We start from the raw sequence: 26,265 nt of genomic DNA on the forward strand, positions 1-26,265 counted from the left end.
ACTGTTTATTAAGGAAGATCACTATGAGTAAATGTAGTTAGAAAATCACATTGGTATTATGGGAGTTAATGATTGGTTGAAATCAATGATGATAAATAGTGGATGGACTCCCTTTTAATTAAACTGAACACCATTTGTAGTTAACTGTTTTCGTTGCACACATAACACAAAGATATTACAGCAAATCTGTTAGGGTTGTAATACCAGAAATAATGAAGATCACTTGTAGTACAGAACATAGATAGGACCCTTCAGGTGTATTTTAAGAAATACTATTTATTTTATGTAATGCCCTTGGAATCGGACTATTAGTTTAATTTGATATACAAAAATAACAGTGTAGCGCTGTCGCATCATTCAGTAGTACTCCAAAACTATTTGTTATTTTATACATCCATGGCTTTGCTGAGTTCAGTGCACTGTCTGAAGTCAATGCGCGTCCCCTGTGTAGGTCTACTGCGCGCTCTCGTAACCATGTCGCCATTTTGATTCGAAAAATATGACTGAGTTTTTCCTGCTTTGCATGCTAAACTTAGCCCAGCGTTTGAATTACTTTGTGCGTGAGTACGAATCATACACTCTAGATCTGTAATAACAGGTATTGTTATTAATGTCAAGTAGCATTCATGCTGGGGAACTGTTTATTTGATAGACTTCAGAGCCACATTTGACTCACGTTAGGTAAGTTGAGCTAGCTAACTGTAGCCTGTGCTGTCGCAGACTGACCCTTCTTCAAAACAAATCACTATTCGCTCGTATGTATCTTAGCTAACATAGCTAATAGTGAACTGGATAGCTGGTGACTTAACGCTAGTAGCTGACTGCTTGACAAAAACTCAACTAAAAATCTTGAACACACACGGGAGGCATAGCAGCGGACTTTCAATCAAAAGGTAAGTTTTGGGAAGAAAGATCGTCATGAGTTTGAGCAACTAGCTAGCTAACGTTAACTCTACTGCTGCATCGACAAAGTTGAACCTAAGATTGAGAGCTATTTAAGTTGGCTAACTCAGCTCAGTAACGTTACACGTTAACTGTTAGCAGCTAGCTAATTAGCTTACGAGCTAATCAGAGGAAAGGAGGAACTAACGTTTGCTAAATTATTTGCTAAGTTAGAGCCTTACAATAGCCAATTCACAGTTTATGTTGAAAAGGAAACTAATGTCAGCTTATCGGCTAGCATTGCCTAAGGTATCTATTTAGCTAGTTGCTAACGTTCGATTACTTAACGCTAGTTAACATAATATAGTCAAAAAGTTACGTTTAACAGCTGTAGTTGGGTGCCGTCGACATCAACGCAACTGACATGTTCCTTATAATACAGCGGATCTTTTAAAATGTCGTTATTGTCTAGCTAGTAGCTAACGAGCTATAGTTAGTTAAGTTGTGTTCTTCAGTGAGGCCAACAGCACCGGAGCCTTGCTGAGTTCCTGAAATTAAGTAACGTTACACGCTGTTTTAAGTTCATTTGTACACGTACAAATCACGGATGGATAAAAAAATAAATGAACCTCGTGTTTAGACAACTGTGACGAATGTAATGAATTACTGTAAAGTAAATCTACGTTGCTGTTTTTATAGTTTTGTTTGGTAGTGTTGCCTCCACGGGAGTTGAAGTAAACAGAAATCTGAGCTCCTACCGCAAGTCAGTTGATGTGCACTTAATGCCTTGGCTACGGCAGCTCACTTTACATTTCTTTAACAACACACCAGTGTGTCTGTCATTGTTGGACACTCCTAACAAACATGGTTAGAGCTGGGCGATATGGAGAAAATATCACTATGTTTTTGCATCGATGTAGATATCGACCGATATTGTAGGGTTGGTGCTTTCACAAAATATTTACACAGTAAGATTTTAGATAAATAATCATCGGTAATGTGGATATAATGACTAAGTGGTTAACGGCAAGAAATAGAACAGCTAGAACTAAGTTCTAAGTTCAGAAAATGATATAACTTTACTGTAATATAGCCCTTAAAACCAGGAAAAGACAACTTATGTCATATCACGATATTATGATATCCAAAATTTAAGAAGATATCTAGCCTCATATATCAATATCGATATATTGCCCAGTCCTAAATAGGGGATACTCTTACTTTCCCAAAATATTTTGCATGTGACAAATCAAATTTGAATTTGAAACGTTATAAGGGAGTGATGCAGACACATCCTTTTTATGTTATTGGTTGTTCTATCATATGTGTCATTATTAGCTGTCACATGTTAAAAAATGATGCCATGTGGCCATCTTAAGTTATTAAAGTGTGAAGCCATGGCTTATTTCGTTCAACAGCCAACAAACCCAAAGGTAATAAATAATGTGAATGGAAGAAGCCCAGGAACTCTGTGTGAAAGAGTATTATAAAGCACAAGTAAAGTCACTGGCCTATCTTCTTATGAATTACCCTTTTAAATATATCATCTCTGTAACAAACATTAGATACAGGTCTGTTTACATAATTTTACAACTTCAGTGCGTCTAAGTGCAAGTAAGGAGCAACAGGCTGATTAAAACTGTAGCTTGTGTTTGTCCTCCAAAGTGCACCTTTGCATACTGTTGGATCATTTGCTAGTGCCTGTCACAGGCTTCTAGTACAATATGATAAACATTCGGTCGCCACCAGTTGCATCTTTATTTACACTCAGCAAGTATAGGAGAGTTCAAGTAAAAGTGTAGGTGGAATTCCCTTTTGCTTGATTTAACTGCTTTTTAACTTGCCTAATTACAGACTATTGTTGGCTCACAACATCCACATGCATGCCCTTTATGTGTGCCATTGTTCCTTTTTTTCATCGTCTGTAAATGTGCCAGTTGACTGTTTTTGTTGAGGTTGCCTCTGGTGGGTTCTATTTTGGATGTAAAGTCAAGCATTTGCTTTCCTGCTCTCAGTGTCCACAGGGAGCGTTCAGCGGGTTATTATTGCACTTGTGTACTCTGTAAATGTATGCCAGATGGACGCTTCTGCTGCCGCCGCATGTGCAGGGAAGGGTCCTCCTTAGGAAAAAAAAAGAAGGAAAAGTTAAAAGGAGGAAGCGTTTCGATTTCCCCTTTCAGTTTTACTTTCATGATCAACCGTTAATAGCTGGTTGCTCAGGGAGACACGTTAGCTTTGAACATAACTATCGGGACATAAGCATGGTGGTGATATCTTATTGTGAGGCCTCTGGTGATTCCCACCCCTAGTGCAAAGTTGACTTTATTCACCAACTTGCAAAACATACATTATAACTCTTCATGGGTACATTCACATACAGTATTTGTGCAGATCTAAAATGTCTGAATAGTATGTTAACACTGTGTCATTTCTTCTAAAATCATGTTGCGCACTTGATTAATGATGCCCGCTGTTTTGTGTCGTGCAGGTTATGGTGAGCCTCTCTGCGTCTCATCTCCTAAAGAGGCCTGCGTTTTAAGAGGAGACCCATGCTGATAAATGCCAGGCCTCGCCACACTCTCTGTCGTCGGCACAAACACAAATGCCTGCCTGCCCGTGGGGGAGGTCTGATTAAAGATATCCACCTTTCATCCACTGGTACGTGTGAGCATTTTACTGTGTGGCATTTACATTCTTTTTTTTTATTGTACAGTCTATGACTATACTTACATGGACCACAATAATGCTACTGTTGTCCGTATTGTCAAACATGTAGTATTTTGATTAAACTGGGTACATGAGTTGCCGACAGATCTATTCAATTCCTAATTTACAGTATGTTTAAATTCTATAGAACACACAGCTTGATTAGTGACTGAAGATGTCGCCTCCACATTACGTCACAGTGTCATTACCTGCCAGTATTTAAACCTCACAGTCAATCTTTCTTTCATTTTGCGATTTTCCTTTGTGGGCTCAACTTACAAATTTAGCAAAACATGGGCTGCTCTTTTATGCCTTTCAGGGTTTCCCTCAGAAAAGTTGTTTAGCCTGGTGGAAAGTGTCTTTTTTTTCCCGCCAGACTGATTACAGCATCAATGTAGAGCCCAATAGTTTCTGTGATAACAGAATCGTGAAATTGAGAATTTAAAAAAAGCTGTAAGACAGGTTCCGTAGGGCCCTAAATTCAGTCAGTGCTAAAGGCTAACTGGAGAGTCAAAAATATCAGTAGGTCTAAGTTTCCAACCGAGGCGACTCACTGTAAAAAACTTTATAAAATAATTCCCAGTGGCTTAGGCCTGGTGGGGGGCAATTTAGGCCCGTTGGGCAACCAGGCCTGCAATACACTGGGGGAAAACCCTGCCTTTTATTTGAAAGATCCACACAGTAGAGCAGGGATCCTCAACAAACAAAATAAAGGCAAATTTGTCTGTCCATCTTTCATTAAATAGCCTGTTTTCAACCTTTTGACGTTGCTGTCCTCAATCATCTTTGCCAAGAAGCAAATGCAGTCGCAGCAGCCCCGCACAGGTCAGGTGTATAACAGTCTCTAGGATTTGAGGCCGGGGGATCAAGCTCTATTGTTATGCTTTTCCATGCACTCTGGCACCCTATTTACATTTAATGTACAAAAAAAGTTCCATTGTGAATCAGTTTATTTTACGAGACAGTTTCTCATTAAGTTAATAGAAGAATGTTGCAGCCCCTGTGAACATATTCTGTGATGTAAAAGGACTTACTGCAAGTGACAGTGCTGTCTTGTCGGTTTAATCCTTTATCTCACATCTTTTGTTTACATCCATTTCTCTCCCCGGCATCCTTCCCCCACCTACGCGTCCACTATTTCCCTTCCCTTTTCCTACCCCCTTTCTTTTATTGTCGGACCTCTCTGTATTCCCTCTACCTCCTGTGTTTTTGTCCTTTTTACCTTCCCTCCATCCTCACTCTGCTGTCCCGCGGCCCAGGGCTGTGTCCCCCGTCCCAGCGGCCACCATGTTCTGGAAGTTCGACCTGCACACCACCTCCCACATCGACCAGCTGCTGGACAGAGAGGACGTGACGCTGAGAGAGCTGATGGAGGAGGATGACGTCCTGCAGGAGTGCAAGGCCCAAAACCGCAGGCTCCTCCTCTTCCTCTCCCAGGACCACTGCATGCAGGAGCTGGTCCGCCTCATCACCACGGAGCCGCCCGCCGACCTGGAGGAGAGGAGCCGCTTTAAGTGAGTCGTACACAGTCAGTGCAACCATTATAAACTGCTGTAATTACAAGGTACAATTTATGTTGTATTATATTGTCTAATTTTTATCAGATAACATGCAAAAAGTGCACGAGATTCCCTAAAATGAAAGCAGATGAAACCAGACATCTTGACTGAATGTTTGAACTCTTTTCAGCACGTTTTCATTAGATGAAGGCATTAGGGCAGTATTTGCTTAACTCAGTTCTTGTTCTTAGTTCCTGTTTAGTTGTTGGGACAGAACACCAAAAGAACTATTGCAGTATCAATTTATTTAATGTAGTTTTTCTCATCTTGAAAAAAACTATTCATACTAAACGTCTAAATCTTTGTCTCTGCAATACTGTCACACCTAGTAGAATTCATTTGAATTAACATGCATTAAAATCCTATATTCATATATTCTCTTAAAAAGAGTGTTGTTAGTGTTGCTGGTTGTGTTCAGTACCATTTTCTGCTCTGATTTCATTTATTGTATTTGTTACATCCCATTTTTTTGTTGCTCTGGACAGTGAACTCCTCTAAAAGGATTAATTGAAATGGTTTTTTATGTAATTAAATCCCCCCCCCCCCTCCCCCCACATGGCACTTTAAAATCATAAGTTGCACTGAGACTCCTTCTCATTGTTATTCTGTGATTTATTTTTTTTCGGTAAGGTTTCCCAATATTGCTTGTGAGCTCCTGACATCAGACGTGTCCATTATTAACGATAAGCTGGGTGCAGACGACTCTCTCCTTGAGGTGCTCTATCACTTCCTGGAGCAGGACCCCCCCCTCAACCCGCTACTGGCCAGCTTCTTCAGCAAAACCATCGGCAATCTCATTGCCAGGAAAACCGAACAGGTATGTTGAAAAAGATCACGGCTTGAGCAACGGTTTCTTGATTTAGAGCAGAGGTGCCAAAATGGGCCCAAAATAAATGTTGATGTTGAAAAGTACAGCGATTCTTGTAATTCGTCGTAGATAAAACTTGCTAATTTAATTTAATAGGGAAGTTTACCAGCACTGTGCTTTACATTGCCGTAAAACTGAGATTAAGTATTTTTTAGCTGCACGCAATGTACGTTTTGTTGTCATTATGGTTAGGATTTTACAGCTTTTAAATAAGAGAAGAATAAGCATGAGCACGTCAAATGCCATGGTGGGCCAAAACAAAGGGAGCACGGGCCAACCTTGACCCACGGCCCCAAATTGGGCGGCCTTGATTTAGAGCATGTAAATAAGCAAGCATACAGTACAAAACACAAGTGCAGTACTCTGGAAAACAAAGATGTTAAATCTCACACATTCAGTTGTACCCAGGTTTGGGCTGCTACGTGGAACCAAAAGCTTTGATTTATTTTCCAGGTGATTACCTTTCTAAAGAAAAAGGAAGGCTTCATTGGTCTGGTGCTGAAACACATTGACGCCTCTGCCATGATGGACCTGCTGCTTCGCCTCATCAGTTGTGTGGAGCCTGCCCCCTTGAGGCAGGAGGTCCTCCATGTAAGCACTCTTAATGTCTTTGTGTACTTCCTATAAGTAAAAACACCAGTCTTTAAATGCCTTCAAAGTATCTTACACCATTTGTTGTTGTTTTTCCTCCTAAGTGGCTGAATGAGGAGAAGTTGGTACAAAGACTCACAGAGCTCATCCATACTGGCAAAGATGAGGAGGTGAGTGTCAGGCAGGGTCTTAAAAAGTCAAAAAAACTGTCTAAAATTTCAAAATCAAAATTTTAAATCTGCTGAAGTATTGTGTTCTAGGTCTTAAATCATTTTAAACAGGTCTTTATTTTCCTATGTAAGGCTACCTCTAATGCTCATTGAAATGCTCCCGCAGCGCTTTAGAATGATTTCTTTGATTCCGTGATGTTGTAGTTCTTTCTTTCGCTACTAGTCCAAATATAATTTTCTGTATTACCACTACAAATGAGACAAACACGCAACTTATATTATAGCCAATCAGCTTTCGTGTTATTGGCGCGAGTCTCTTTCAGGTTGTACCACAGACATTCTTCAGCTATGGGGAAGTGCAAGTTTGGCGATACTTGGCTTGAAAGACGTTTTTGTTTTTTGATGTTGTGACATAGGCCTTAAATTTCATTCACAATGGAAACCCTGGTCAGGCGTGCTGGGAGTTGACCTGTCACCATGTTGTCATGATGCTCTCTTTGTCAGATGAAGAAGCTGTAATTCTATAATACATGCGTTACCATAATCTGTTAATTAGGATTTTCTAATTCAATGATTTTACGTTTCAGAGACAATCAAATGCATCCCAAACGCTTTGTGACATCATCCGCCTTAGTCGAGACCAGGCCAATCAGATGCAGGAGAATATGGAGGCCGACCCACTATTGGCTGTACTAGAGTCGTAAGTGTGCAATGCCTTTTGATTAAAGTTCTAGGAGGGAAAGTGTCAAGTTGCTTGTGGTATTTAGAGTGAGTGTGTATTGAACAACGTGGCATTTATCTGGCTGCAGTACATTACAATCACGCAAAATCTGCTGTTGGTTAATGGTGTGACCTAATTGGTAGGCTCTTTTCACAGGTTTTTTTTTTGTCTTCTCTGAAGCAGTTGACAGTAGATTTGGTAGGATGTGTGCTATTACATGTACACAAAAACCGGGATTGTAAACCTACTGAAACACTCCTATGTAGTTTTACAAATGTCCAAATCTGGAGTGGAGAGTTCTTTTTAAAAGGTTGTTGTGTGTACAATGATTTGCTGCCAGAGCCTGTTGGATAAGTTTAGATTTTTGTGCAAGTTTGAGGTTGTGTCTTTCATAACACTTCCTCGGTGTACAACGTCTCACCCATGAATTTCCACTCTTCAGTATCAACAATAGCAAAGACATTGGACAACTGGTTTGCTGGCTTTAAGTGGCGAACGCCACACTAGCGTGTCATCATCGTTCAGTAGTTTGTTGACTAAATTTGCTACTGCATAAACCTTTTGTCTTTCAGGCAGGAGAGCGTAGCGGGGCTCCTGAAGAACATGTTTGAAGGGGAGAGAAGTGAGGCCTCCATTGTTAACGGAACTCAAGTGCTACTTACCTTACTGGAGACCAGGAGGTCTGGGTAAGTGTTTAGCTTTTTTAAATGTATATGTTGGGAGATTAGTTAATTTTTGTTCCTCTGGGTCCTGGTCCTCCAGAGTCTTTTGAGCAATAAACCCACATGGTAAATTTGTATTGCATTTACTTCTATAATGTATCAGGAAAGCAGAGGAAATGCTCTGCGTACATTTAAAAAAACAATACTGACTCAGTAACTAAGTTTGCATTTTCATAATTTCAAGTCTAGTGGCCTAATTAATGTCTCTGTCTGCTTGTGTCTCCCAGGTTGGAAGGGCTGATGGATCTGTATTCTCAGGGTTATGAAAGGTCTTACACTGTCAGCAGCAGTATTTTAAATGCCATTGAGCCCCATATAAAGGACTTCCAGCAGCTTCTTCTGGATCCCCCCAAGGTAAAGCCATGGAGCAGTGCCATGTCATGAAGCACTATATATATTCTAAACATAAGCAGGTAGTGCCTTTAGCTAGCACATTTTAGCCTTATATTTAAAAATAATGTAGTAGCGTAGCTGATGTTATTGACAGTACATATTTTCATTGTTCCCCTCTGTAGTACAGTTAAAGCATTGAATCTCTGGATTCTTGTGTATTGGCATCAAAACAACATTGGGCTTTTCATATTCCCTCTACAGAAAAGTGCAATATTGACGACCGTTGGCGTTCTAGAGCAGCCGCTGGGGAACGCCCGCCTTCATGTGGCCCGGCTGGTGGCCGCCCTGCTGCAGACCAGTGCCCTCAGTATCTGCCAGGAGCTCTGCAATCTCTCCACCATGGACCTACTACTGGTAGGCTAAAACATATATATATATATATATATATATATATATATATATATATATATATACTTGACTTGTTGGCAAAGGCATACAACCTCAAGGCGATAATTCTATTGAGATGTTTTAGAGTGATGCTTTTGCCTGATTCTGTTTGTGTGCTATATCTGGAAAGGTTGCATCAGATTTGCACAAGGTTGGTCATGAGGCATGGAAGCACCGATAACCTTATCACACCACCTGACCAAAGGGCAGTGGGTGTAGCTTATTTCATATAAAACCACGGAGCTTCGTATGTAGTGCAGCAGACTGTTGACCTGGTTAAACTGCATGGGGGAACTGGAGAAGTCCTTTTTGGTCCAGATATAACAATGACTTTTTTTAAATAGCCATGTTAGAAGGGCACAGAGCCATGTGGTCTTGCAGTAATTGTCTAAAATGCTTAAAAACTGCTAGCGCTATTGGTACATCTTGACAACTGTATGCTGTTAAGGGAGGTGTCCACTCAACTCAGTGCTGCTTACAGTCCGGTCCTCTAGCAATCCTTTGCAGCATGCCACTGACTTTGCTTCACATCTCTCTCTCTCTCTCTCCCTCTCTCTCTCTCTGCATAGGATCTGTTCTTCAAATACTCCTGGAATAACTTTTTGCACTTCCAAGTGGAGCTGTGTGTGGCGGCTATCCTGAACCATCCTTCCTCGGAGGAGCGGCCCAACCCGGCCCTACAGAACCATGATGGGAATCCCGCAGCATCGGACCCTGAGCCGCAGGGGGAGGCGATGGAGACAGGCAGGACCAGTGACCCACAGACCTCCATCCACAATGCCCTTGTAGCGCATGTAGGTGGCTTAAGCGCCTTGATGTCCTGAACTTGCTATATTACACCCAAAACCTTCTCTGCTGCTTTTTGTTTGTGGAAATAATTGAGGAAGGAAGAGCAGCAAAACCTTGCACTCACCTTCATTCTGTGTTTCTGTCGATCCCTCAGCTTTTCCAGAAGTGTCAACTGGTACAGAGGATCCTTGACGCCTGGGAGGAGAATGATAAAATACAGTAAGGACCTCTTGCATCAAAACCACCACATCATACCTCTGCAGCCGCATGATCCTGCTTTATGCATGTCCTGCTAAATATTTTTTGTTGTAGTAATTGTAAAACTGAAACACATTTTTGTATTTTTATTTATGGTGAGTCTTTGGTTAAACTAAAGAGAAACATATGCAGCAATAATAACATTGGTATAAGTTTCTGATCCAAATCTTATCTCTTGGCTGTGTGATCACTGCCTAGGCGTCAGCCAACATCCGTGTATTGGAGATTAGTTTTGATAAGCACAGTTGTGGTGTTGCAGTGAAGTTACTTTATGCCAATTGAAGGAAATCGTAAAGCCCAGTTCAGACCAAGTACTTGCAACGCGCCGGGCTTCAGCGTTCTAAAACAGTTCAATTCACACCAATGGGCCGAGACGAGACCGTGTATCATCGCCATAGCAACAACCCTTTGTACTTCTGTCCTAACTTCCGACTGCCAGGCTTTTTGTAGCTAAATATATCATTTGTTGCATCTAAATATGAATCTGGATAATGTGAGATGCTTGCTACAGTTATGTTTCTAGTGATGAATCGGCGAAAACACGTTTTATTTCTCTGATTCACTGCTTTGTCCTAGGCGCTCCCTCTCTTCAGTCACTCTCTAGCTCGCTCCACCGTACGTGCTTGCGGATGCACGTTGAGCCTCCGTGAACAGTTTGTAACAGAAATAAAATGGATTATGGATAATTTTATTGTAGCTGACTTTACAAGATGGCTTCTCTATTGGCTGTTGAAACAGGAGACGTCCCTTACGTTCTAAAACCAGCCTCTGGAGACTCGACCAGCTGAGTCACAGCGACACCATCAGCTGGTTTAAGTCGAGCTGAGATGGGGCGGTTCAGACCGCTGAAACTCTTCTCCGAGACGTTCTAAAACGGTTTTGCGAATCTTTGGTCTGAACTGGGCTTAAGTGTAATTTGTGAATCTCAGGGGTGAGGGCGGCACCAGGAGAGGCAACATGGGTCATCTGACCAGAATCGCCAACATGGTGGTCCAGAACCTGGAGAAAGGACCAGTACAGTCCCAGATCACCGACCTCATCAAAGGTATATCATATGTTGCTGTAGGCCTGATTGCCAGATGAGTTACCATTTTAAGTGACAAGTCAGTTAAAATGAGTGTGCCTGTTGTTGCAGAGCTGCCAGAAGACTGCAGAGGCCGCTGGGAGAGCTTCGTGGATGAGACCCTGCGAGAGACTAACCGGAGGAACACTGTGGAGCTGGTGAGACTGGGCCCGGCAGTGTCAGAGCAGCTGCTATCAGCTTCTCAGCAAATCACATTTTTCTTTTCAAAATAGTCATTCAATAAATCTTAAGAATATATGCCCTGAAGTCAGACATGCTGGTTTAACTGATTTACAACAATAGTGGCCCTGATTCTAGTTTGTAGACTCAAAGCATGGCAGCAGTGAGTTCCCAGGCAGCACTGATATCTGCTGATCGCTTTTCAGGAAACTGAACTAGGCATGTTTACAAATTGCAGATGGGCATTTGCATTGCAAGAAAAGATAATTTGCTGCATTGAAAGTGGTGTGGTATTCAAAAAGACTATTAGGTCTGTGTGCAAGTCTTATAAATAAACAAAATAAACTCCCAAAATGTCAAAAAGTAAACATGCTTACACCTATTTCCCTTTATTAAAACAGAAAAATACAACCGTACATCTCTGAATTCAGGCTTAATGACAAAGGCCCAGTGGTGTACTGTAGGATGACTGAATACATCTGCAGCATTCTGGGATGGGACATGAGGGTTCTTTGGTTTATTGGCATTTCTTTAAACCAATCACAATCGTCATGGTGCCTCTGCAAAATAGCCTCGGGAAGGAACTTGTTTTGGTGGAACGTGTACGTTCAAAAGTTGTTTTAGTCTCCCCAAAAAATCAATCAGACAGCTGCAGCTGATTCAGAACGCTGCTGCTCGAGTCCTCACTAAAACCAAGAAAGTGGATCACATCACTCCAGTTCTGAAGTCTTTCAAAATACTTTTACTGGTTTATAAATCACTAAACGGTTTAGGGCCAAAATACATTTCTGATCTGCTACTACACTATGACCCACCCAGACCTCTCAGGTCATCTGGGACAGGTCTACTTGTTGTCCCCAGAGTCAGAACTAAACAGGGGGAAGCAGCGTTCAGTTTTTATGCTCCACATCTTTGGAACAAACTCCCAGAAACCTGTAGGTCCGCTGCAACTCTCAGTTCTTTTAAATCTAAGCTAAAGACCTATCTTTTTGATGTTGCTTTTCTTTAAATAATCGATTTTATTAACTTTAATTTCTTATACTGCACTGTAACTTTTATTCTTATACTGCACTATCAATTTTATTCTTGTCTTTTAAGGTTTTTAATTTGTTTATTAATGTTTTTAAATTGTTTTTGTCTTCTAACTGCTCTTTAATGTTTTATGTAAAGCACTTTGAATTGCCCTGTTGCTGAAATGTGCTATACAAATAAAGCTGCCTTGCCTTGCCTAGTCGTGCAACAGAAAACTCAGATTGGACAGATAGTCTAGCTAGCTGTCTGGATTTACCCTGCAGAGATCTGAGGAGCAGTTAACCATGGTCCTCAGAAATCCACCGGAGGTTAGAACGCCAACACAAAGGAAGCGTTAGGTAAATAAGGACATACGGCGGATTTTCCGGCGCTAATGGGGCAACCCCGGAAGCGGAAGTTCGAGGATATAGACTACTCACGAGTTAACATTGTTCAAATGTGTCTAGTAAGGCCACTGGGCATCTGTAATGTACCGTAGGACTCTGTAACAAGTTCACCAAAGCTCTGCTCTGTGTCCTGCAGGTAAGCACCCACAACATGCACTCGTCCAGTGAAGACGACGACATGGAGAGCCCGTTCCCCAACGACCTGTCTCTCCAGCAGGTAGGACACACACCAGCATGGAAACTAAAATGACAACTCGCACCACTGTTATAATAATAAATACATAGCCATCCCTAGTAACCTCTTCTAGTAGAAAAAGAGAGCATATTACACAAATGTTAGGTTCTCTCCGTTGGCTTCCGGTAAATTTTAGAATAGATTTTAGGATATTACTGTTGACTTTGAAGGCCCGCTCTGGACTTGCCCCAGAATATATATCAGATCTTCTGTTACCATACGTGCCTGGTCGCAACCTGAGGTCTTCAGCCAAGGCTCTGTTAGCTATTCTGCAGTCTAGGCTGATGTCTATATTTTAAGAAATGGCATTATCTAAAGCTATATTTTAAATAGTTAATATATTGTTCTATTACACTTATTCTCGTGTTGCTTTTTATAATGTAGAACTTAATTTGTTTTAAATTGTTTTTATAATTGTTGGTCGGCCAGGTTATTGTTGTCTTGTTAAGCATTTTGTAACTTTGTTTTAAAAAGTGCTATATAAATAAAGTTATTATTATTCTATCCATAATGATATTGCCTTAAAAAGTGCTTTGACCTTCCCAGGCCTTCTCTGACTATCAGATCCAACAGATGACTGCCAACTTTGTGGATCAGTTTGGCTTCAATGACGAGGAGTTCAGCGAGCATGATGAAAATATCAAGTAAGTAGTAAAAAGTCATACACGGCTTGTTGGCATTTTAGGAAAATGAAACGAGATTTGCCACTCTGCATCCCAACCTGTGCAGTCAACAATCCCTCCATACCAGAGCTCAGACATTTGTATTCATTCTCTGCTACACTATTTGATTTTGTGACTGTTGTATTATTTCACTACGTTAATGTAGGGGTCTTATTCTTTGTTGCTAAACCCATTTAGTTATCCCACAGCAATTACCGTAACTTTCAGCATGTTAACTAATATTTTCTTGTTCTCTTTCCTCAGTGCCACATTTGACCGAATTGCCGAAATAAACTTCAATCTAGATGCTGATGACAATAGTGTAAGTGTTATGCTGGTGTTTGTGTCCTACTCAGTTCATTAAAAACATTGCAACTTTCTGCTTTTACTGTCAGTGGTATTAATATGACAGCTACTGATAATGTCTTAACAGCTGTTGCTATTGTTAAGAGTTTAGTTGGTCAACACTGCTATGGGAAACTGACTTAAACTTGATGCAAATTCTGTCTATTAGGCATCGTCGCAAAAAGGCGACTGACTTTTTCCCCATGTGTGTTTGTTAACAGGCCAATGCGGCTGCGTTTGAGGCCTGCTGTAAAGAGAGGATACGCCAGTTTGACGATGCTGAAGAGGAAGAGGACATTTGGGAGGAGAAGGAGATGAACTATGCAACACAAGCTAAATCCAGAACAAGGTAAACCCGACTATGTCTTCCAGTCTTTGGTTCCCTCACTGCAGTGTTTAGTTCACCAAGCATTTCTGTCGTACGTCTGTTAACCCCTTTCCTCTCTCCTCAACCTGTATCCACCTGCCACTCTCCACCAGGTTTGGGGTCTCCCAAACCTCCGAGAACAGCTCCAGGAGCAGCATGGAGAACGGAGGCCGGGAGCGGGACCACGGTTCTGAATCTGATGAGGACGAGGACTCTGAGCAGAACACATCTGAGCAGAACACAACTGAGCCCAACACGTCAGAAACAGGTAGATTAGAGGACAGCAGCGACCCACAAGAACACAGCAAAATGTCATGTAACAGGGTTTCGGCGGGGTCTTAAAAACCAAATTTTAGGCCTTAAAGTGTCTTAAATTCACTGAAACAGGTCTCAATTTTCTTACTTCCATGCAACACTACCTCTAATGCTCTTTTTAAATTCCGTGGTTGTAGTTTTTTTTCTCTTCTAGTCGACTACAAAGGAGACCAACGTGCTACTTATATTGCAGCCAATCAGCTTTGGTGTTATTGCCACAAGTCTCCTTCGGATTGTTCCTCAGATGTAAATTGGATTCTTCAGCTATAGGGAAGTGCAAGTTAAGTGGTACTTGGCTTGAAAAAACTGAATTCAGGCCTTAGTTGATATTGTGATATAGGTCTTAAATTTAACTTGGTGAAACCTGCAGAAACTCTGTGTAAACCTATGAACTTTCAAAATAGGCTCTTGTGTTAGTATGAAAGTCTATTTTTGGTCTTGTTTCCAGATCCAGGCTGGACAGCAAATTTCAGGGAGTCTGGAGGGACTGCAGCATCCCAAACCCCAGCCCAGTGGGACAGCTCGTCTAGGAGTGGAACACAGACGCAGGGAAGTGGCTGGGCCACCTTCACTGAGTTCCAGCCTTTCTCCGGGTGAGAAGCAAACCCTTGGACCCAAATTAGCAAGTCTGCTCGGATGGTCTTCAAGAAATTATTATTTTTTAGGTCCTAGGTTTAATTGATGCAACAGGGATTACTACTAGGGCGTTTCCACTGCAGGAACTTTACCAGGGGACGGTTTTGAGGAACTCACAAACTAAACCTGCGTTTCAACCGGAGGAAACTCAAATTTAGTTCTGTACGATATGATGGACAGGGTGTAGTACTTCCAAAGGTTCAGGAACATTAGAGGGGAAGTTTTAAGCGCTGACCGTCGCTGATTAAACATACACTGCGGCTGCTTCAACTTGTGTACCGCTTCATTCGCACAACAAAGAAGTACTCTAGTATCGATGTCTTTTTAGATTGTCTACTCGACCTGTTTTTAAGGAAAGTGAACAAAGCTGACAACGTGAGCGAGAGAGTGAATGAAGGAGAGGGAGGCGGGGATGAGAAACAAAGCAGGTGAAGGAGAGAAATAAAACTGAATTGTTTCATGGCGGTTATGTTCTAAAGCAGAAATAAATAAACGTCAAACACAGCAACCGATGGTTTTGTGGAGACAATGTTCTTATAGTGTCATTCTCCTCTGCATTTCGTTCATACCGGTGCGGTAGTAAACAAGGAAGTAGGCTACTCCTAGTATCGATTTATGACCATTTTAGGAAGAGGAGAAGACATTTATCTTTGTTTGATAAAACATTTTCAGTTGTTTTGTCAGCATGCCTAATCTTCACGGGCTCAAGGAACCTTCTAGTTCCTTCACAAATAGTACTGGGGACTTATAAGACCCCAGAGCCTTGTGTTGCTGCTAGAGTGACGCAACAGTAAATACAAAGAACAGGATGCCATTGTGTTGTTGTTTTCTCATTTGTGAAAATTGCGTGTTAAATGCAGCCGTCATTTTTCTAATTGACCTAATCTTCAAGGTTCTTCAGATGAAAAACACAAGGGATTTTTAGTGCGTAGTTTAGATCTTGACAGTTTCCATAGTTTCTGGAGCTTTTTGGTTGAAAAAAGGATTTATTTTACCAATCTGTTGACCTTCTGTAGGAAGAGGAGCTATTATTTTGGCTAGTAGACATTAGGAAGATCAACATGTTTGTTCAAAAAAAAATCTTTAAGTTTACAACTATAGAGAGTGTACGGGACAATTTTACATTGTTTGCCCTATAGTAGTCTGGGCCAACGGATGTACATTGCTGGGATAAACCTGACATCCGGCTTGATGTCCCCTCCCCTTCCTCTATTTTGTAAGAGCGCTGTCGCTGCATCTGGGGTTCAGCGCCACCCAGGACTGTTGTTTGGTTTGAAGAAATACAAACAAGCCAGAGCATTCTTCCCCGTCCCAGAATAGATAGGCGGCGTAGCCAGTTGTTCATATGCAGACGGATGTCGCACCATTTCACAGTTGTATTGCCTTTTTTACCATTTGACATATTAAAACACAGAACACTTCAAAATTAGACAACAGTCACAAAAAATGGAAATGGTGTAGAAACGATTGGGATTCTTTACAGCTCGTTAACAGTTCTCTGGTTTTTGTGGTTGTTTTTCTGCAGTAAAGAGACCGATCCCAGGTGCAGCTCTCCGGTGGACTCGGGCAGCGGCGATGCCGATCAACAAGCCAAACAAAACCACGAGAAGAGTGGTGAGTGTTTGCCGCCATCCTCAGAACAGTTACTTTGTATGTATTTATTTGTTTTTCTGTTTTTATATATATTTATATCGTACACACAGTCCTGTCAAACTTCTATCTGTGGACAAGTTGCGCTGTTTGTATGCACAAAATACAGCGTAATGCGTTTTCTACTGGTATTGCTAACAATGGCTAACCTGGCTAGAGCTTAACCCCCCAATGAAAAGTCTGACTTGTAAATGGAACGCGTTCAACTCGGGTGTGACGTCATTCCCTGCTCTGGCGTCAGTTCCGAGAGAAATGGAACGCACTGTTAATTGATTTGGAAAACGTCATTTTTTTCCCGTTCTTTTGTTTGTGTCGTCAGACGCTGGTGCCTCCTCTGGTGCTTGGCCGGTGGGAGAGGGGAGGAAGGCTCCTCTCGTGGCCTCAGACAGCAGCTCCTCCGGGGGATCCGACAGCGAGGAGGACGACAAAAACGCCGGCGCTCCTCCCACCGCAGCCACCGCTGTCGTCGTCTCGGAAACAGCCGGCGCCCCCAGCAACAAGACAGCTGACCTCAAAAGGTTTGCATCTTTTTAGCTGGAAGCTTTGCTGTCAGATGCCGAGTGGTAAAATCCTCCTCGGCTGACCAGTCCACTCTGCAGCCTACGCCAGAAGCTGGTCTGTGTGCGTAAACATCTATATTTGAAACATAATTACCACCATGAGGTAATTATAGACTGGACTGGGATTTTAAAATTACTGGATTCATTTGGCCTTTTTTAATCGCTTCTTCTTCTAACTTCTGAAAGTAAAGTATATCCTGGCAGCTTCTCTGGTAATCTACAGACTTTTGAGGGTAAAGTTTATAAGAAGTTTTATAACCTGACAGCTGGGTAGCAATGTTGGTACTTTTCCCAGTAGTGTGAAAAAGTACTATTTCAGTTATAGATGCCCTACAGTAAATGTAGTGTAGGCATTTTTAAGTCAAACCGTTGTCTAACCCTAACCGTGTCAGTCATCATAAGCGCACACACAACACTACTTAATCTTCTGGAGCAAAGGGCGTCAGTAATATCAGTAAAACTTTTTGGTTCATGCAGTAACCATGGCATCCAGGATAGTGTAAGAACGGCTAATCCCAGAGTGTTCGTGGTCAAATCATTTTGCTCTTGAGACGAGCGCCGAGTAATATCTGCTGATGACTAGCACTGTCGCTCCATGTGTCCACAGACTAAATTAAGTCCTTTATTTATTGAGCCCAAAATAGAAAAGTTTTCCTTTGCCTTTGCAGTGGGGTCAAAGGTCAGCTACAGAACAAAAGAGTGAAGACAAAGTTCACTGACTTGAGTTGAAACCTGCAAACTGTGCTGAACGTTTCTGGGCGTGGCCTCACTGTTTGTCTGTGTCCTGCAGCGAGGAGAGTCCGGTGTCTCTGGAGAAACTCTCTCTGTCCGATCCTCCGGAAGCCTCGGAGCAGCCTGCTGAGACTTCACCTGCAGCCACACAGACCGACAGGAGGTAAGAGCCCCGCCTCTTCTCTATAGGCGCTCTACACAAGACTTCTTGTGCTGAAATAATGACCTAAAGGGATAGTTTGGATCTTTTTGAAGTGGGGTTGTATGAGATACTTCACCATAGTCAGTGTATTAGCAGTGTTTCCCCCAGTGTATTGCAAGCATGGTACCCCACCAGGCCTAAGCAACTGGGAATTATTTTTTTATGTATGTTTAAGACATTTTTTAAACTCCAGTTGCAGTGGGGCGGCTCGGTTGGAAACTTAGACCTAGAGATATTTTCAAATCTCCAGTTAGGTTTTAGCACGGACTTATAGCTTTTTTAAATTCTCAATTTCGCAATTCTGTCCATGATTCTGTTATCACAGAAACTATTGGGCTCTACATGAATGCTGCCATCAGTCTGGGACTGGCCCCAGCCGGGCCCTCGTCAAAAAATAAATAAATAAAAAAGACACTTGCCACCTGGCTTAACAACTTTTCTGGGGGAAACCCTGATTAGCTACAGTTTTGATTTTTTGTCTGATATTTTATAGACCAAGAGAAATGATTCAATTAACTGAGAAAGGTATGTGCAGATTAATAGATGACTCAAAGTACTGCTCAGGAAGCTGTCTCCAGCTGTAATAAATAGTAATTGACAGTTGGTCTCTGTCGAAAACATGTTTGTCTTTGTATCCTGATGAAAAAACACTGTCGGCACTGTCTAAAGGCACAGGTGTCAAACTCGAGGCCCGCGGGCAAAATCCGGCCCCTCACAGATTTTGATCCGGCCCGAATTATCAATTTAGATTCACAATAGATTTTGGCCCACCTAGTCGGGTGCCAAAACCAAAAAGACAGTAAACTGTTTTCAAACTGCAATCATGAGACACTCAGAGCAGAATTTGGCAGATTTGTCAACTTTGAGACTCAGAAATTCCCAAACAACCAGAGAGTTTTCATATTCAGGCTGAGAAACGGGTTGCTGTGAGCCGACTGTGTGGTAGCCTGCTTTTAAAAATGTAATCCTTGTTTTGCTTGATTTGCTAAGCTCTATGATGAGGAACTTTTTTGCTGACTTTTTTTATGCCGTTATGTCAAACTGTATGCGAGAAGGCTATATGAGACATGCAATAGGTCAATATGTGCTAAAGGTCACAGATATTTAACTTTTTCGATGAAATAAAAGCATGTCAAACTCTACATGTCTGGCCCTTAATGGGATTCTGATTTTCCAGTGTGGCCCTTAGTGAAGTTGAGTGTGACACCCCATAGACTCTAATGGGTACGGTTAGCTACCAATAGCATTATGTATCTAATTCAAACAACTGATTGATTTATTTTCTTTTTTGGCCCCACATTCTTTGGTCAGGGAGAGATGAAGGCTAAAGTTAGAGGCGGTGTGTAGTTTGTCCATGGTACTGTGTGTTAAACTCCTACAGTAGATGCTCATCCTCTCAGGTTCTGTGTTTATGTGACCGTTTCCTGTGTCCTCCCCCTTAACAGAGAGGAAACGCCACCGCCCCAGGAAGTGTCTGTCAACGGGCCGGTCTGAGCGCCAGCACACTGCTAAATCCGTCAGTGACTGTCAGCCTCCTCCAGAGTGACCCCCCCAGAAATAACCTCGCTGCAACTTCGGTGTTTTTACTGAATCCCTCGGCCATGTTATTGGACCTGGACACTGCCAATCAACACCAATAATGACGCGGCGGAACATGTAAAAAAAAAATGAAAAAAATAAAAAAACCATGAGAAAAAAACAACAACCCATCAACCAAACCAACAGACAGAACGGAGTGTAAGGAATCATCTTCGAAGCCTTTTTTTTCCCAACGTTGCACATAATTACGTGCGGTTTTAATGTAGCAGCGATCTTTGAAAAACGACAGAATCCGAGGGGTAACATCGTCATTATTTTTTTATGTCCTGAAAAGATCTCCTCCCACTTTGGTCAAAGCTGTTGGAATCCCATTGATAGGGATTTTTTTTACATCGTCGCCCCTGAATGGATAGCACAGGCTAACTTTTAATGATGCCTCAACAATAAATACGTTATTTTGAAAATATTTTTTTTTTTTTTCCTTCTTCTTCAAGCTTAAGAAAAAGCACTTATGCAGCCATTTACTGTACATTATAGCACAATGTAAGTGTTCTACCCTCATCTCTGCTGGCTGTCTTATCTGTCCTCTCACCCAGATCGAGGTTTTTATCAGTTGTTTCCGGATTTTTTTCTTTTTTTTTTTTCTTTTCCTCTTCTCTTTGGTAGCTGTTGATGAAACATCTCTTGTTGTCGTACATCACCAGGTTTCTGAATGTTCTCAAAGTGCTTCGGGAGGGGTCGGTGGAGGGGCAGGTCGATGAACAGAGCTCCAATAGTATTACTGTCTTTTGCTCATGTGCAATAATGTCAATTAGCCATTTAATTTAAAAATGAAATTCACCGTTTTTCCTTTTTTCTTTAAAGAATCAATCTAGCGTGGGATACTCATTTGGTGTAGTTTTGGGGCGCACAAATTTGGATATATTCAACTTGATCATTTATTTTTTTAAATGTTTTTATTTTTTTTTATTTTTAGTGCATGTATAACCGGTTCTCTGTTGACCTAGCTAGTGAGCTAAGACCTTCTGATTGTATTGACCTTTAAGTTGTTATTGCTATCCCCCCCCCCTTTAAATCAAACCAAACATTATCTGCCTATATACAAATATTATCTACATTTAAAAGTAATTTTTACAAGCAATCTTGAGATTACTATTGTTGTCTGTTCCTTTTTTTTTCTCTCTCTCCACCAAGCACTTATTCACAGGGCGAGAGTGGCATCTGGTAAGAGTGACGCTGTATGTCTTTTTTTTTTTTTATTTTATTTTTTTTTTTAAGTTTATTTTATTTGTCTCTGAGCAGCAGGATTGGAAAGAGGGCAGGTCTGGGTTCTGCAGAGCTCCAGGCCTTTTTTGTTGTTGTACTTACTTAAATCACTTGACAGCGATCAGGTTCTACGATCATTGTTACAAAAACAAAGCAACAATTGAAATTAAAATTGTCTGGTCGACCACATTAATACCAAAAGCTTTGCCTTGCCCGTCTGGTTGTTGTCTTTCCACCTCTGCAAAGATCCAGCTGCTTGTTGCTGTGAATAAGACCCCCCCCCTCCTCAAACTCTTTGTTTCGGTAGATCACTGAACTCCGTATACTAGGGATGTCCTGATCGCAGGGTTTCTGCAGGATTTACCAAGTCAAACTGCAGACTTTTTAAAACCTTTTTATGAAGGAGATTTAAGACCTATATCATGACAAAGTATTTGCAAAGTAAATAAATGTATTCAAATTGAATTAAAGCGACACGGAGTAATAATATGTACATACAGTCCACCGCTCATTTGCGAGGCGGCCCGGAGGCCTCCACTTCATCAAAATTCCCTCCTGAAAATAGAAACCTTCGGCCACTTCCTGTAGGACTTCCAACTTTCCAGCTTGCTCCCTTACAAAAGCTGAAGTAGGATCTTGCGCATGTTCACCAACGAGACCCTCCTGTGAAAACAGTTTTGCGGTTTGTAAACCGGCAAGTTTCGCAAAGAAGGTATCGGTTAAATTGACGGGGGGGGGGGGAAGCTTCCTGGAATCCCGGAATCCCTGGATTTCGAGCTGCTGCTCCTTAGACTTTGACCGTGTCACTACACCTCAAACCTAAACCTCAGGGACAACGGGCTACCACTACGGGTCCATTTACAGTGTCAGATTTCAGGAAAACCATGTCAAGAACGCCAACAAATCCACCTCCCGCACCGGAGTAGGAGCATTCAAGGCAGCGGTGGGTGGTAGGTCTATTACGCCCCCGAACCAGCAAGGACTTGGTGGCACCAAGGGGGTAAGCCTCTCTCCACAACGCGTAGCTCCTATGGCGCCATTTTGATGCCAACAAGCACTCCCCTTCCGTTAGCATTCCATTGACTCCCATTCATTTTTCACTTTGACAGTGAATAACTTTACATCTGAAGCGTTTAAAGACTATTTGTCCATTGTTTATTTCTGAAGAAACACGACAATGTATAAAAGGCTCCATTACCTTGTACCTCACGTTATGGCTCCGTAGCGTTTTTATAAAAATAGGCTAACAATGTGTCATAACCACGTGACTTCCTGTTGCATAGTAGAGGAATTACCGTATAGTACAGGAGAAGCTCGCAGGCAGTTTCGACTTAAATTAGCTGTTTAGGTTTAATTACTAATGTTAACTAGCATTTTAGTTAGCAATAATTAGCCTGTGTCTATGTTATCTCCTTACATATACCTACACTCTCCGTCTCTGTAAGATTGGGAATGATTGAGATTTCTCTTGGCACAGCTACCAGAAGACTTCACACTTTCAGACAGGTTGGAGGCTGCGCAGTAACGCTCAGCCATCACCGGAAAAGTGCTTCTAATGTCCTTCACTGGTCTCCGTCCAGAGACGCGGGATCTGGTGGTCCATTTCTTTTACTGTATTCCTCAATATGGATATAGGGGCCATTTTTCTGTCCGTGGCTATGGCCACACCCCCTTCAAACACAAAACCTCTATAGGCTTTGGGAGGCCGCTTGGAAGTTGTGACCTGCATGTTTGTAGGACTACCTCGGGGCTGAGTTGTAAGCAGAGCAACCGGTTTTCCTTCCTTTTCAGTGTGAAATGACTGGATTTAAATGTGACCTGGCTATTTACAATAATGGCAAATGACCTCACTTCTAGATGATGGGGGCTTATTAGGCTTCTTACCCCATGCTTGAGGTGGTACTGCTGTACCGTGCCTTGCCACCAAGTCTCCCGAGTCACCTCACTGATCGGTTTCTTTTCCCGTCTCCCCGACTTACTTTTCCGAGGCACATCCTTGTTTGTTAATTCATTAGGAGTCAGACATCGTAGCAGCCTTTCGGCCATCTTTGACTTCGTGATTCCTTATGCGAGACTCAATATGCTTTGGGACACTCTGTACAGGTTTTGATATGTATCTAGACCTCACAGGCTGCTAGCCATCTATCAAATGCCGCTTCCTGTTGGCGTGCAACATCAAGATAGGTCTCCTATAAAGTGACCTAAACTTTTGCCTATAAGCTTCAGGAACGACCTCGTGCAGTTAGAACTGCCTTTTTTTTACCGTGTCATACTCTCTGCTCTGGATTTGGTTAAGAGCTGCATATGCCTCTTGTGCCTTACCCTCTAGTACAATCTGAATAAGCAAAGGCCACTTAAAGGTCCCATGGCATGAAAATTTCACTTTATGAGGTTTTTTAACATTGAGTTCCCCCAGCCTGTCTATGGTCCCCCAGTGGCTAGAAATGGCGATAGGTGTAAACCGAGCCCTGGGTATCCTGCTCTGCCTTTGAGAAAATTAAAGCTCAGATGGGCCGTTTTGGAATCTGCTTGTTATGAGGTCATAAGGAGCAAGGTTACCTCCCCTTTCTCTGCTTTGCCCGCCCAGAGAATTTGGCCAACCCATGAGAGAGAGACATCATGGCTTTCAAACGAGAAAAGTGGCAGTTGGTCAAGGCCACACCCCCACCCTCCACCTTGCCCCCCCCTCTCTCCTCCTCAATAGCTACAGAAATGGCACATCCTAAGGAAAGCTCATTGTGGGACTGGCTCTAGTGGCTGTAATTCTGCGCCAAAGCTGAATTTCGGGAAAGAGACTTCAGATACAGTATTAGGGGACCACTAAGATATATATAAAAGAGTCTTCAGATACAGTATTAGGGGACCACTAAGGTCTATATAAAAGAGACTTCAGATACAGTATTAGGGGACCACTAAGGTCTATATAAAAGAGACTTCAGATACAGTATTAGGGGACCACTAAGGTCTATATAAAAGAGACTTCAGATACAGTATTAGGGGACCACTAAGGTCTATATAAAAGAGACTTCAGATACAGTATTAGGGGACCACTAAGGTCTATATAAAAGAGACTTCAGATACAGTATTAGGGGACCACTAAGGTCTATATAAAAGAGACTTCAGATACAGTATTAGGGGACCACTAAGGTCTATATAAAAGCATCCAAAGAGCACCATGTCATGGGACCTTTTAAGGCGCTTATATACTAGACGCAGCCCAGCTGGCGCTTGCAAATGTGACGTCATGAGATCGCCGTGGCTGTTTATACCCGCGCTGGTGCTCGCGACACTAGTTGCAGTCTTCTCCTGAACAGTGGTGGCGCTAATGAGTAAAGGCTACTGATGTTGCTCTTTCTTCTGCTCTTACGGACTAGAAGAAGAAGAAAAAGGTAAACAACGGCAGAACTGGCAGCAGCATTGCCGTCAATGCTTCAATTTGATTGGATGAGCTACTTGGTCAGATCAAGCCTTTCATTCACCATAAAAGAGCTCATCTTAACCCAATAAGTTTACCAGAGAGACTAGCAGTCACTCAGAGTCCTGGCATCCGGTTACTATCAAGCTCGTTCATGCTTCCTGTTTCGTCTTTGTCACACACCGCTGAAAAAAGAAAAGAAAAAAAGAGTGGTGCGCGACTTCGGCTCGCGCTATAAATCCAGGCGCCCCGGCAAGATCTACGTCATGTTGACGTCACGATGGCGCGCGCCACCTTGGATGCGTCTAGTATAATTCACGTGTTAGACTCTAGGAGGATAACTCTTTCGCGATTTTTTTTTTCTTCCAAAAGCACTAAAAAAAATAAAACTTATTCCTGATTAAACCTGGGCACCAGTCTCAAACAGCTATTGTCAAATCGGGCCTCATGTCTCAATTGTGCCTTAAAGGTAAGCTTGTTTTTGCTTGCTGCTCAACCTCACGCTCCCTTTCATGCCGTTCCAGTTTAGGGTCTGGTAACCACAAAACTTCTACCAGGAAATCAACAACTTCACCTTTCCTTAGCTGCGGATCCACTGGTCTTTCTTAAGTTCGCACAGATCACTACAACTTAAGTCCCTCTGACAAAATGCCTCTACTTTCATTTTGACAACCTAACTAACATTTCCCCAAACCGAAGCAAACGTGTGAAAACGGCAATGAGTCAGACCCGGAATTTCCACCGGATGTCCGTCACCTTCAGCTTTCTTTGTGTTGGAATTTTAAACTGTTGGATTTGTGAGGACTATGGTTAACTGCTCCTCAGATCTCTGCAGGGTAAATCCAGACAGCTAGCTAGACTATCTGTCCAATTGGAGTTTTCTGCTGCACGACTAAAACTACTTTTGAACTACACATGTTCCACCAAAACAAGTTCCTTCCCGAGGCTATTTTGCAGAGGCACCGAGGCTCTGTGTAGAGCTTAGCACCGCCCAAGATGATTGTGATTGGTTAAAAAAGACTAGCCAGACCCCCCTCCGCAACGCTGTGAACGAAGGTCTGGCAATACCAGATTAGTATGCCACTAACTCACCTTACTATATTAGTACAACCAATGTTAAACTGACTTAACAATATTTTCCAAACTAATTTTCCAGCTAGCTTTAGCATAATGGGGAAATAAAATCCCAGACCAGCGCCCATTAATGTTACGGGATGGACTCCAAACAACTTGTAGGACGTTTAGGCTAACGTTTAGTTCATTCCCTAACATAAACGGTAGTAGTAAAGTAAAGGCTGGCTGGCAGTGGGTTGAGTGCGGCTTACCTGGAACAGCGACCTCCGCCAACTCCATCAGCAGCTCCACGCAATTAAGCAACCAGCCCCGTCTTCTGCGGTTTATGGTGTCTAGTTCAAGGTTATATTATAAGTGGTTGGTCGAAAAGCAAACAAAGCTGGCAATACAAGGCGTTCGGGTTTCCAGGCCACACGCAAAGGTGACGAAAACGCGACAGGACCGAGTCTGTCCTCCAGCTCGCCGAGACTCCATCTTCTCATCAACTCTGAGCACCTGCGGTTCATTGATAAGCCCCGCCCACTAGCACCCAGCTACCGGCCGGTGATATTACGAATCCC

The 26,265-nt window shown here is 42.3% G+C and overlaps 1 protein-coding gene and 1 long non-coding RNA gene across 7 annotated transcripts; one reads left to right on the forward strand and one right to left on the reverse strand.

Annotated features, from left to right (window-relative positions):
* Positions 1 to 451: 451 nt before the first annotated feature.
* ppp6r2a (protein phosphatase 6, regulatory subunit 2a) lies at positions 452 to 21,417 on the forward strand. 6 transcript variants are annotated; one of them, XM_039791280.1, is made up of 24 exons: positions 452 to 560; positions 3,371 to 3,540; positions 4,848 to 5,102; positions 5,778 to 5,964; positions 6,469 to 6,606; positions 6,711 to 6,776; positions 7,364 to 7,476; positions 8,070 to 8,183; positions 8,447 to 8,573; positions 8,814 to 8,966; positions 9,569 to 9,793; positions 9,943 to 10,007; positions 10,976 to 11,091; positions 11,182 to 11,267; positions 12,844 to 12,924; positions 13,489 to 13,586; positions 13,869 to 13,926; positions 14,171 to 14,298; positions 14,430 to 14,584; positions 15,080 to 15,224; positions 16,793 to 16,917; positions 17,237 to 17,435; positions 18,268 to 18,372; positions 19,857 to 21,417. In XM_039791280.1, exons 3-24 carry the CDS (start codon positions 4,876 to 4,878, stop codon positions 19,903 to 19,905), a joined length of 2,760 nt encoding a protein of 919 aa, XP_039647214.1. In that variant the 5' UTR covers positions 452 to 560; positions 3,371 to 3,540; positions 4,848 to 4,875; the 3' UTR covers positions 19,906 to 21,417. The 6 variants fall into 6 exon arrangements, with proteins under 6 accessions (XP_039647214.1, XP_039647217.1, XP_039647212.1 ...); XM_039791283.1 differs by having other exon boundaries at positions 462 to 893; positions 13,507 to 13,586; XM_039791278.1 differs by having other exon boundaries at positions 463 to 893.
* Positions 4,968 to 26,253, reverse strand: LOC120553170. Its single transcript, XR_005638124.1, has 3 exons — positions 25,957 to 26,253; positions 9,913 to 9,983; positions 4,968 to 5,079 (listed from the first exon to the last, which is right to left on the reverse strand). It is a non-coding gene; the product is annotated as an uncharacterized LOC120553170 (long non-coding RNA).
* Between the last annotated feature and the right edge of the window lie 12 nt (positions 26,254 to 26,265).

Source organism: Perca fluviatilis, chromosome 23 (genome assembly GCF_010015445.1).
Source record: "Perca fluviatilis chromosome 23, GENO_Pfluv_1.0, whole genome shotgun sequence".
Classification (NCBI taxonomy): domain Eukaryota; kingdom Metazoa; phylum Chordata; class Actinopteri; order Perciformes; family Percidae; genus Perca; species Perca fluviatilis.